Source organism: Alligator sinensis, unplaced genomic scaffold, assembly GCF_000455745.1.
Source record: "Alligator sinensis unplaced genomic scaffold, ASM45574v1 scaffold74_2, whole genome shotgun sequence".
Lineage (NCBI taxonomy): Eukaryota > Metazoa > Chordata > Crocodylia > Alligatoridae > Alligator > Alligator sinensis.
In genome coordinates this window covers 3,420,109-3,432,720 of record NW_005841931.1, presented here as the reverse complement: position 1 = coordinate 3,432,720, position 12,612 = coordinate 3,420,109, and the positions used below count along the sequence as shown (strand labels likewise).

General features: G+C 47.9%; 2 protein-coding genes across 8 annotated transcripts in view; one reads left to right on the top strand and one right to left on the bottom strand.

Moving 5' to 3' along the window:
* The window catches only part of ADCK2 (aarF domain containing kinase 2), a 12,955-nt gene extending 359 nt beyond the window's left edge, over positions 1–12,596 (bottom strand). Inside the window, exons 1-10 of one of the 5 annotated variants that reach the window (XM_025198911.1) lie at positions 10,868–12,596; positions 10,427–10,702; positions 9,351–9,497; positions 7,950–8,003; positions 6,463–6,591; positions 5,403–5,498; positions 3,890–4,141; positions 3,138–3,239; positions 1,917–2,045; positions 1,154–1,207 (exon numbers count right to left, since the gene is read on the bottom strand). In XM_025198911.1, the coding sequence (XP_025054696.1) occupies positions 1,154–1,207; positions 1,917–2,045; positions 3,138–3,239; positions 3,890–4,141; positions 5,403–5,498; positions 6,463–6,591; positions 7,950–8,003; positions 9,351–9,497; positions 10,427–10,702; positions 10,868–11,407 (1,779 nt within the window). In that variant the 5' untranslated portion in view covers positions 11,408–12,596. Of the gene's footprint in view, positions 1–1,153; positions 1,208–1,916; positions 2,046–3,137; positions 3,240–3,889; positions 4,142–5,402; positions 5,499–6,462; positions 6,592–7,949; positions 8,004–9,350; positions 9,498–10,426 lie in introns of all 5 variants that reach the window. The other 4 variants (XM_025198908.1, XM_025198910.1, XM_025198909.1 and 1 more) reach the window with 4 other exon arrangements.
* The window catches only part of LOC102379178 (trichohyalin-like), a 56,586-nt gene that overhangs the window by 30,417 nt on the left and 13,557 nt on the right, over positions 1–12,612 (top strand). Inside the window, exon 13 of one of the 3 annotated variants that reach the window (XM_025198904.1) lies at positions 10,595–10,616. The exons of 1 other annotated variant lie outside the window; for it this stretch is intronic. The gene's annotated coding sequence lies outside the window, so the exon portion shown is untranslated. Of the gene's footprint in view, positions 1–3,742; positions 3,878–10,594; positions 10,617–12,612 lie in introns of those variants that run through there. One more of the 3 variants, XM_025198901.1, reaches the window with a different exon arrangement.

Genomic DNA, 12,612 nt, shown 5'->3' with positions numbered 1-12,612 from the left:
CAGCAGGAGGTCTGAGGAGAAGCAGGCACTTTCAAAGGACTGTGCAAGGCCAGCCTAGGTGTCAGTGCTTTTCTTTATTTAGGAGAGCAGCATGTTTCCTCCCTTTGGTCATGGGCCCTAGAAGCGCCAGCCTCTGCCTGCAGTTGCAAGGCTGCAGAAGCATCCCTGGCCCATGAATGCATATTTGCAAAGGAAAGGGAATTTGCTCCCCCTCTCTTCCCCCCCTCTCCTCTCCCTTCCCCATGCTGCAGATGGAGTCCCAGGGAGCACAGCTTCACAGTTCACAGGAGAAGCAGAACCTACTTCACATACAGGCTGCCTACATCTTACCCCTTGGCCATATAACAAAACTGATGTAAGTTCCACCATTCACAGGGTATTGTGTATAGACTGAGTAGGGAGCAGGAGGGTTTTAATAATGTTTAATGTTACTGAAGGTTAAAGGCATCTACCATACAATAGACAGAAACAGGGAGTTTATGAGATATTCTACAGTCTTTTGATCTGCTCCTTGCAAAGCACATGAGGCAGATCCTCTGATGGTGGAAACTGTGGTGGCTCTACTGACTTCAGCAGCATTATGCCAATTTACACCAGCCAAGGGTCTGTCCCATGAAGTGACTTCCTATAACAAAGGGAGATTTTATTCATCTCTAAAGGCAGCATGAGCATCTCATCACCTGATACCCCAGCAAGTGGAGCCCAGCACTCCTTTGGTCACCCTACAGCAGGAGAGCAATGAGCACGTGGAAGAAAGCAAGTAATTCCAAGTGCACGAGAATATTTTAATCTCAAGCTTCTGAAAAGGCTATGGACAGGAAGGGAAAATATAAATGAGATTCTGATCCTCTCCCTGTATGAGCTGGTATCAATCTTTAAACACAAAATACTGAAAGGCCCTGATGATATACAGCCCACTGAAAGGATGGGAGCAACTCCCAATGGTTTTAGTGGGCTTGGTTCCAGTCCAGAGAAGCACCTCTGCCTGTACTGCTTGGAAATACAGCACATGCAGCCCCACCCACCTTGACCCCACATATTTTAGATACTCCCTGCCTTGCCTCAGGCCTTTATCATCCCAATCACTCTCCTCCCCAGATGTGCTTCTTTCAAACATCAAAGCATGCAATGAAGGGAACAAAGAGAGCCTCACCTTGTGGGTCATCAGTAACTTAAAGACGTTGGAAAGCAGATTTGCTACTTGAAGCTGGAATATGAAGTTGAAAAAATAAAAGTTACCTTGGCTGGCAGGAGATCATGAAAACCAGTATCAGCCAGAATGGCAGTGACTCACCACAGGCAGTAAGCTAGAAGGAATCTGCCTGATCAATTCAGTGTCTACAAACTTAAATGTTAGATTTCATTACATGGTGCTTATTGCACAATATTCCTGTGCTTAACTGACAGTCACAGTCATAAAAGCTGGTATCATTCCCTGGTGGTAAGCAATACAGAGAGTGACAGATGCAACTCCACCTTTCTAACACTCCTCAACCCAGTCTTCACTCCTCAACCCAGGAAGATGCTGGGAAAGCTGAGGAGAGTACATGCAGTCCCTTTGGTCAGCAGAAACACACCTCTGTTCAACAGCAGCCCCTCTGGAGCATTACTGTGGACTTCAAAGGGAGTCAACAGGATGCAGGCTATGATGTGAACCTCAAGGCTCCAGCAAGTGAAGGACCCCCAAGAGCCAACCCTATCCCAATTAGAAGGAAAGAAGAAGATCAGGGACCTTAATGACATTTTTCTCCTGCTGTGAAACTAGAGTTGAGGGATTTGGTAACGCTGGCAAGGGAGGTGACTGATGAATTAACTGGTAGTTAAATGGCTGGCCTTTCAAGCTGGGCTAGTCTAAAGAGGCAGATGCAGTCAATAACAGGTTGTTATGAGCTGGATACCATCATTAGTTTGCTCACCTTTCCCAGGGCTATGGTGTTCATCCTGGCCTTGGTCACCAGCTCTGCCATTTCAGCTTTGAATCTCTCTATGTCCTTACACTGGTTAGCCCGAGCATGGTGAAGGATCAACTCTCCCACTCTCTCCCCCTGTGAATCAAGTTAAAGGAAACGTGTGGAACAGAACCAGGCCTTGGTAATACCACCAAGCTTGCATGTAGCTATACAGTGCTCCTACTGTAGGACTTCCAGACAGCTGCAGCCATTCAACTGCTTCCTGAAACAGGGTATATATGCCTTTTAGAGCTGGGTGAGATGGAGAGCTGGAAGGTTAAGTTACCCTGTTTCTAGAGTTCTGAGGCAGAGACTTAAGATGTAACAAAAGATGAATGAAGACAGAGCCGAAATGGCTGCAGCATAACCCCTGGTGTCTGAGACCAGCCCAGGATACTGTTCCTTCTAAGGACCTGTTCCTCCTGACAACATCTTATAGTGCAGAGTGAAGCAGGAATCCCTTTGCAATTCATCTGGGCACATTCTGGGAAGGCAGGGAGCATGTATTCTGTCTTTTCCCTCACAATTGGGATGCCAAGACATTGGTGCTGGTGAGAAGAGAGTTGTTGGCTGCCATCTCCCAGGCTAGAATGAATGAAATTCTCTTTCTAAACTGTGGAGGAACAGTAAGATAATTCCGTTTCTCCTCCCCCCACCCTGCCCACCCAGCAGATTTCTACCTCTGCCTGGGCAGAAAAGGAGGTTTTCTTGTGAAGGTTTTCCAGGTTTTATCTGAGGGGCTTTATGGTCAGTCTAGCAGAGCTGCATGGAACTAATTTAAAGGGACAGCAGGGCCATGACACTTAATCCAAGGTTTGGTGAGGAGACAGTGTAAAAGCTGGTCACCTGTAGGTCATTAGTTCAATAGCTGTTTGTGCTCCTAGTAACTGAAAACAGTTTCATTGTAAGGCTGCTCAGCATTTGAAGTAAGTTTTTTTTGTTGATCTCAGTATAAATGTTGACTAGGTTACTAGAGTATTTACTGTGGTTGGCAATGACTGCCAGCAATGGAGTTTAACTACTTGCCTATGGGTGGGCTGTCCTGCTCAGAGCTGAGACACAGTAGCAGGACATGGTGAGTGCTGCACCTGTTTTTTCAGCAAACTGGAGGGGTCAGTAGTACAAAGGAGACTGGAAGTAGCTGGAGGTGGCCACTGTAGAATTCCCCCTGCACCAAAGAACTCTCACCTGGTGGAAATCTGGCAGAGACAGATCAGCTGCTTTCCTTGCTGGTTGCTCTCCACAGTTCCCAGTGGGAGAAGAGGGAGGGTCAGTGTGCTGTGGGTGTTTCTAGTGCAGGGTGTGGAAGGATGGATGTTGTGAGACATATGCATGCGTTGGATTTGCTAATGCCAGTGCCTTTATACTTTTTACTGCATGTTTACAATACATTCTGTGCCTGCCAGTCTGGCAATACTCTTTCCCACACCTGTGGCTGGAGTCACCTATTTGCGACTGCCTTGGACAAATGCAACAAGCTCAGTATAGGAAAGCTCCACTGCAGCTGATCAGCTGTTCCAGCAACATTCTGCAGGCTTTACATCAAGCACAAAAGCTACTCCCAAGCAAGCCACACTTGGGCCCATGCTTGGTAACCTTAACCCAGGGAATAGCAGCCATCCCCTGGCCTCTAAATCCAGCCCTTCATTCTTCTGGGCTAGTTAAACTCGCTCACAACAGACCAGGGTAACCTACTTCCTTCTCGCCAGCATTTTTGTTTTTGTGCTTGATATGATTTACAAGAGACAGCGAATGTGCAAGAGGTAGTCACCTTCCTCCTCCCCTCCTCCTAGGAAACCATAATGGGACTCGCATGGGCAACTGAAAAAAAGCAGACTACAGTCAGCTCCAAGATCATGAGACCCTCCAGTGCTGCTTTTCGCCCCACCAAGATGAGCTTCAAGAATCTAAAGTCCCTCCCCTGGCAAAGCAGGCCTCACCTGTCCCTGTGCCACAGCAGTGAAAACTGCCCTGAAGTTCTGCAGATCAGCTTCCTGCAGCTCTGCCACAACCCCTGCATCCAGCAGCACCAGACGGAGCTGACAAAGGGAAGGTCGCACTTCTACGATGAGCGTGTCACACACATCCACAATGGTGGTTTGATCCCTGCGGGTAGCACCGAAATGCTTTGCACCCTGGACCAGTATGTTTCCAGGATGTAAGTCAGCATGGACAAAATTATCAATAAACACCTGGAGGAGGGAGAAGAGGTATGACATAAAAAGAATGGCAATGTAATTCAAATAAAACTTTCTATAGTGGGGGGCCAGGGTTCAAAACCAAGCTAGATGGTACGTGGCATTAGTTAGGTGGTTTCCAATCTTGTCCCCTTGGTACACTGACTCTTATCACAAAACCACTACAGACTGGTACTTTGAGTCTCTCCAGCTCCTGAGACAAGTGCTTGAGGTTGGAGCACTGTTGGTAAAGCACTAGGTGCAAGGGCAAAGGTATACTACAGGTCAAGGATAGCTATGGGTCAGAGAGAGCTTGTTTTCAGTGGTATGAAAACAAGTCCTAACCGGATAGAAACAGGCTTCTCTTTGCCAATTCCCACCAGTTAGGACAGCAAAGGCTAGGCTGAGCTAATAACTACAATACAATTCAGCATAAAACCAAGGAAAGTAAGTTGAATTACAAGCAAGAGCTGGCTAGATTCATTTTCTCTGCTCCAGATTTAGTCTTCTACCTGCCTTAAAATGGCAGCAGCAGGTGTTTTTGATAAATGAAACTAGAAGTTTAGCAGATTTCCCTGTGGCTTTGAATCTTTCCGTAACTTCTGCAGAAATAGTAGGTGCATATTTTGCTTTACAGATTTAAGGTGAAGGGTAAACATTAATTAATGTGATTCTGTGGTTGCCCAAAGCAACATCAGATTTAGTCTTCTACCTGCCTTAAAATGGCAGCAGCAGGTGTTTTTGATAAATGAAACTAGAAGTTTAGCAGATTTCCCTGTGGCTTTGAATCTTTCCGTAACTTCTGCAGAAATAGTAGGTGCATATTTTGCTTTACAGATTTAAGGTGAAGGGTAAACATTAATTAATGTGATTCTGTGGTTTCCCAAAGCAACATACCTGCTGAGTTACAGCTGGTGCACCTGCCACATGCTGAAGGGACGCCCCTTCATTATGGAAGAGGATCTGTGTCAGAGTGCCTGTGGTACAAGCACCCAGTCCGCGTTCTGCCTGGATCTTGCATTTAACATGCACATATTCATTTGCTTTCATTTAGTGCAGAGTGGCACAGCACCCTGACATCCTGGATTTCATGGTACCAACAGGTCCCTAACATCCACTGTTTTCATTGGCTCCTAGAAACCCAGTGATGTCATGGAAGAAAGCAGGTGGGTTCCTCTTTAGCCACATCCACCCAAAGCCAATTACATGATTTTAACAGAGGTTCCAATGCCACTCCCCAGCCACCTCTTCAGTTCAAGACAACCCAGATTCTTACCATCTTTAGGAGCATATCCATACCCATCTTTGCAATTCTCTGCCTCAGCTCAGGGTCAACCTCTGTGTGCAGATACTGGGAGATGGGTTCACTCTCCTTAAAGAAAGCAAGACGCAAACAGATCCCATGTGCCCCTTCCCCATCCATACAATCCAGAGTCATATACTCTCACCCTTGGGAGGGCAAAATGCTGCAAAGGGGGCTCAGTCAATGCAGACTGTATTTACTGTTGCTGGTGAACTCGGGAAGGCATTTGGGACAGGAACCTCTATAGGCTGTGTACAACAAAGGAAAGGTTGGATAGGAACCCAAAGAGTGATAGGACCTAGCAGTGACCCGAGCAGACCAGACAGCCAAACAGGATGAAGACCAGATACAAGAAAATGATTAAGAGAATAACTTACATAGTACAGGGGCCTCTATGAGCTGAAAGGAGGTGCTAGGCTGGTCTTTTGGAAGCAAAGCTGACCTAAGAGATGGCTTAAAGAGGGGCTGCAGAAGGAAGGGTCTGCAAAAAAGATGTGAAGGACTTGCAGGCAAGAGATACTCCGGTCACAACTGACATGCTGACTAAAGCTAATGGTGACTGAAAGTGGTCTGAACAAACCTAGCTATACTTGTTTCTATGGACTGGACCAAGTTATAGGTCTGAACCATCTACCTGTTCAACAGCAGGAGAGGAAGAAGACTTTAGTCTGGAAGTAGGAAAAACCTAGGGCTGCTGGATGGCAGTACTGGTTTTATTCTGGTACCCAAGGCCCAGTGCCCTTTTCTCTTCTAAGCTAGGACTATGTCTGCCCCCTGCTCCCGGGAACCTTGACAATAGAAAAGAAGAAAAAAAAAAGCAAGTAAGGGCTCAGTTGCATGCAAGCAAACAACAGAAAGAGGTACTCTCTTACTTGTCTTCTCTAGAAAAGGACGGGAGGGTCACAGGAGAGCTGTTCCACTGAAAAGCTCAATGCCACCTCTAGACAGGAACTTTGTGTTGAGTTGGGAATACATGACGGGAGTGGGAATGCCAACACCAGTACCCCCCTTCACCCAGAAGCTGTACTCTTACCTCAAATGTTTCCATCAGGATGTTTCTTGTCACAAAGGGGCGAAGGGGAGTTGGGAACTTCACAAAATCCATGTCCAGGAAATTTTGTTGGAAGCGCTCCAAGTTTTTAGCTTCGTAGCGTAGGTCTGTCTGGAAAGCGAGAGAAGGCCATGTAATCTATGTGCCTAGTATTAAAGGGATGGGAATTCACTGAGGTTCCTGCATGAAATATAATCTCACTGATTTACAACTTACTCCTACAAAGCCCAGTCAACCAGAAAACTAGCTGAAAACAAGGATCTCAATGAAAAAAAAAAGAACAGATGGTGCATCTCTTAGGTCAGCTTTCTTTCCCTGTCCAGGGGTTTTTCCTCCCTGTACTTTATAAAGGAATTGAGGACTGGCCTGTCTGATACTGTTCCAGTCCTGACTATTCTTTCAGTTCTCAGGGTCCCTCAGAGTAGATGCCATTATAAACTTAGGGCTGAACAATTCCCTGGCATATTTCCCTGGCATATTTAGTTTCTGGAGAGTGTTAGGGTCAACTTCCTGATACAAGTTCTGGAGCAGCCAACTAGAGGCCATGCTCTTCTTGACCTGCTGTTCACAAACATGGAAGAATTGGTGGGGAATGTAGCAGTAGATGGCACCATCTTGCAGTGACTGCAAGATGACTGAGTTCAGGATCCTGAGGAAAGGAAGAAGTGCAGTGGAGTAAGGACTCTGGACTTCAGAAAAGCAGACAGACTCACTCAGGGATTCATGGGCAGGATCCCCTGGAAAGCCAGTCTGAGGGGGAGAGTAGTCCAAGAGAGCTGGATATACTTTAAAGAAGCCTTACTGAGAGTGCAGGAACAAACCATCCCAATGTGCAGGAAGAGTAGTAAGTATGGGAGAAGACCAGCTTGGCTGAACAGGGAACTTCTCAGTAGGCTAAATCACAAAAAGGAAATTTACAAGGAGTGGAAACTTGGACAAATAACTAGGGAGGAGTACGAGTATAGCTCAGGCATGCAGGGATGAAGTCAGGCAGGCCAAAACACAATTAGAGTTGCAGCTAACAAGGGACATGAAAGATAACAAGAAGGGTTTCTAGAAGTATGGCAGCAATAAGGGGAAGATCGGGGAAAGTGTGGATCCCTTACTAAATGGGAGAGGCACCTTAGTGACAGAAGATGCAGAAAAGGCTGACGTAGTCAATGCCTTTTTCACCTCAGTCTTCACAGGCAAAGTCAGTTTGGGGAGGAGGTGAGCAGCCAACTGTGGCAAAAGAACAGGTTAGGGACTATTTAGAAAAGCTGGACATATACAAGTCCATGGGGCTGGATGGGATGCACCCAAGGGTATGGAGGAGTTGACTGATGAGATTGCAGAGCCACTGGCCATCATCTTTGAAAACTCATGGCGATTGGGAGAGGTCCCAGGTGAGTGGGAAAGGGCAAATATAGTGCTCATCTTTAAGAAAGGGAAAAAGAGGTTCCAAGGAACTACTGACTGGTCAGCCTCACCTGTGTCGCTGAAAAGATCAAGGGGCAGATCCTCAAGAAATCCATTTCTAAGCACTTGAAAGAGAAGAAGGTGATTAAGAGCAGTCAGCATGCATTCACAAAGGCCAAGTCATGCCTGACCAACCTGATTGCCTTCTATGATGAGATAACTGGCTCTGTGGATGTGGGGAGACCAGTGGATGTGGTATACCTTGACTTTAGCAAGGCTTCTGAAGCAGTCTTCCAACACCATTCTCACAAGCAGACTAAGGAAGTATGGGTTGGATGAATGGACTGTAAGGTGGATAGAAAACTGGCTTCATCAGGCTCAGAAGGTAGTAGTCAATGGCTTGATGTCTAGTTGGCAGCCAGTATTGAGTGGAGTGTCCCAGGGGTTGGTTCTGGGGCTGGTTGTGTTCAGTATCTTCATCAATGACCTGGAAGATGGCATAGAGTGCACCCTCAGCAAGTTTGCAGATGACACCAAGCTGGGGGGAGTAGTAGATATGCTGGAGGGGAGGGTTAGGATTCAGAGAGACCTAGACAAGTTGGAGGACTGGACCAAAAGAAGCCTCATGAGGTTCAATAAGGACAAGTGCAAAGTCCTGCACTGAGGACAGAAGTATCCCATATACCAATACAGGCTGGGGGCTGACTGGCTAAGCAGCATCTCTGCAGAAAAAGACCTGGGGGTTACAATGGACAATAAGCTGAATCTGAGCCAGCAGTGTGCCCTTGTTGCCAAGAAGCCTAACAGCATACTGGGCTGCATTGGTAGCTGGGTTGCCAGCAGATCAAGGGAAGTGATTCCTCCCCTCTATTCAGCACTGGTGAGACCACATCTGGAGCATTGTGTCCAGTTTTGGGCTCCTCACTTCAGAAATACGGACAAATTGGAGACAATCCAGTGGAGGGCAACAAAAATGGTTAGAGAACTGGGGGACATGACTTCTTAAGAGAGGCTGAGAGAACGGAGCTTATTTAGTCTAGAGAAGAGGAGACTGAGAGCAGATTTAATAGCAGCCTTCAACTACCTGAAGGGGGCGTTCCAAAGAGGAGGGAGCCTCAGTGGAGGTCCAAACAGTCCAAAGATTACTGTTCTCAGTGGTGACAGATGACAGAACAAAGCCTTGGTTGGGATGATCTAATGGGGATGGTATTGCTTTGAGCAGGGGGTTGGATTAGATGACCTCCTTAGGTCCCTTCCAACCCTAATTTTGTATGTTTCTATGATCTAGTATTGTCAGTGGAGTTAGCCACCAGAATGCAGTAATGCTGAACACTCCAATGGCAGGTAGCAGTTAATTAATGCAGTAATGCTGAACACTCCAATGGCAGGGAGCAGTTAAGGAATAGGTAGATATATGACAAAGGAGGGAGCATCTCTGTTTCAGTGTATGAAGAGGGTGGAATTATGCCTACCTGGTAAATCATAAGCTTCTCAAACTCCTCCAATATTTCAGTCAAGCTGAGCCACTTGAATCCAGGGAGAAGCTCAATGATCTGGCTGCCCATCTTCATCAGGAACAGATCCATCTGGACCTGATGGACTAGTCCAGGATGCAGGACCTGAATGAAAACATTTTAACTAAATAATTTCCCAGAATACTGTGAGAAAATTGGTCCATTTTAGTGAGCTACAATGGAGCAGTCGCAACCCAGGCAGAAATGCCCTTTACACTGGTGTATGGAAAGAGAAAGGCTGTGGATTAGACAAGTCCCTAAATTGGGATGAAGTCTTTCAATCTGTTGCAGAATTATCCCTGAAAGAACTGAGAGTAAAAATGAAGGAGTGTAAATTGCACCACTTTAGGTGCTGTCCATCCACATTCATCCCAGGGTAGTCATGCTATTTTAACCTCCAACCTCACCTAATGGTAAAGCACAATAAGACAAAATTAACTAAATTTTAGTGGGGTAGGGGTTTGTCCAGAGCCTAACAGAGTTGTTAGATCTAGCAAACAATCCACCTTTCCCATCAATCCATGCTTTAAGATACGAATAATTGCTGAAGTGAATCATTCCAAGCAATTTAGAGCCACAGCCTCATGAAGTTTTTTAATTCTTGCCTGCTTTAATCCTGGTAACTAAGTTGAGCTAAAACAGATTTTTTTTCTTTTCTGATATATAATTTCACTGTATAAGAGGCACAGTACGGCTGGCTAATCTGGTGGGCCATTCTTGACCATGGATGAAGTCTAGTTCAGTGCATTGTGTTTACATAAATGAGGTCACATTACTGAGATTTGTTATGTGAACACCACACCAAATGGCATCACTGGTGATCTGCATACCAGGGAGCACCAGAAGTTCAACGGCGAGGATTTTTGCAGGTCAGGATCATTTGATGAGTTTTGTGGTAAATGGTATAACAAGCTGGGACTGAAGAGTGCTAGAAATGCAGTTTGAGAGGAGAGGCTGAGCAGCACCTACACTATAAACCATCTGACAGTCTCATCTCTCATCCCAGGCATCCACCAGTAACACACATCACTTACTTTTATGGCTACAGGAATAAAGTGAGCCATCTCCTTGGAACTATCAACAGGGGGTAAGGTGTTGGTAGTCAGCTGAGATCCAGTCACCGACTTCTTAGAGGTAGCAGTCCTACTAGTGTCTCCATGAGAACTGTCCTGAAGCAGCTGCTCTGCATTGCTTTCTTTCAGCATCTTTCCACACTTCTTCCAGCACCACCTGAAGATGCCCTGAAATCCAGATACCTCCCAGGCTTCCAGAGCCGATTCTGATTCAGAGCTCCTGACTAGTTCTTCAAACTGTGGATCATCAATAGCAGTGGCATCAACATATGCTTTATATACCTGGGCAACACAGCCAGAGCCAATAGGTTCCTTACTTTTAAACTTGAGGACTTTCTTCCAGTTTTCCCCAAATGCTCTCCAAAGTGCCTGCTTGGTGTGACCCCAGGGATGAGAGCTTACCTTTACATGAAGCTTGGAAAACTTTGCGCAGAACTCTTCAGAGAAGAGATCCCTCCTGGTGCTGGCCCACTGACCCAGTTTGATAAAGGTGGGGCCTGAGGACTCTGTGGCTTTGAGCAGAAGTTGAAGCCAGAGAGATGTGAAACCTGAAGACAGGTAGGTCCAGGGATAAAGCAGAATCAGGGGGCCAAACTTCAACAAGAGAACACAAGCCCGGAGTCCCAGGCGAAAGGAAAAACCAAGATGCCAGAAGAATCCACCTGAAGGCTTCTCTCCAACAGGCTTGGAGAGTAAGGCCCCTTTTATTTGGGTACATTTATTTGGAGCTTCCTGGCACTTCGCACCAAGTGACAGCTCTGTGATTCCCCAGCATGCCAGAGTGGTCTTGGCCAAGAGCTGAGTTTTAAAGCAGCTAAGTTTTTCGTCAAGTGGGAATGTGCCAGGTCTACCCCATCTCAGACAGGCCAAGCTTTTCCTAACAGTAAGGGACCTTAAGCTGGTAAGGTAAATCCTGGCAGTACAGCACCAGGCAGTCATCATCCTGGAGGGAGGGCAGACACTTAAGACAGGTGCTGACAAGCAGTACAACCCAGGTGAAGTGGAACAACTCAGGGGTTGGTTGTTGAAAGGCAAGATTTACATGGATCCTGGTCACAGGGCAGCAAGAAACACCCCATTGCTAGGTCTGTACCTTTCAGCACAGGAAACTGCTCTCTCTTTCATATGGGTGACTTGGAGCAACAATTATAAAATCCAGTTTAAGGTTAACCAGTCCAGTACTCCTGAGGAAAAGGAATGCATCTCTGCAATATCATGATCAAATTTGTACAGAGGGCAGAGTGTTACGTGGTCTATAGTCTGAGCAGGGTTGCCACCCTCGCGTTCTGCAGAACGCCTCATTCACCATCTGTGCATCAAGTGAAGCTGCTGCTTTGGGACCACACGTCTGGGCCGCCCCTGCTTCTCAGCCAGGGCGAACACAGGCGTGCGCACACACGACACCCCTGCCTCCCCCAAGCGGACCCAGCGCCCGGAGCCCTACCAGGCACTGCGGGCTGGCAGGGAAGACTCGGCAGGAGAGAGCAGTGGGGCTAGACCCGATGATCCCACGAGGCCCCTTCCAGCCCTAAACTTCTGGGCGTCCGGCCAGGCCCCGCTAGAGGCAATGGGCTGCCCCTCCGCTCCATGCGCCGCTCGCTTGTCGCCCCGCGAGACTCGACTTCATTCATTGCCGGGGGCAAGGGCCGAGCAGCAGCGCCCCCCCACCACAGCCCCACCCTGCGGGGATGGAGCGCTCTGCGCCCCACTGACTTCCGCAATCGGGCGGGAGCGGCCCCGCCTCTTAAAGGGACCGCGGCGCCGAGAGAGGCAGCGACACGGATTACAGGGGGCGGGTATGCTTTACTGACGCGGGCGGGGGGCAGCGCCCGGCTCGCTCCCACGGGTTTTAGACTCAAGCCCCCTTGGAAAATGCAGCTCGACGGGGATTGTTTTTTGCTTTTTTTCACTACGGAAAAATCCTAGCGCGGTGCTCCTGCTGGGGCAGGGCAGGACGGGGGGCTCTGGGGCTGCTCTCGGGAGAGCTGGCGCCCCAACGCACCCTTGCCAGGCCCTGCTCCCTGCTGCAGCACAAGGCTGCCCGGGGGGCGCTGCCCGGCCCTTGCTCCTTAGGGTGCCCGGGGCTGCGGGGCAGGGCAGGGCAGGGCAGGGCGGCCCTCGGCCGGGGCCCCCCCGCCGGGGGGGGC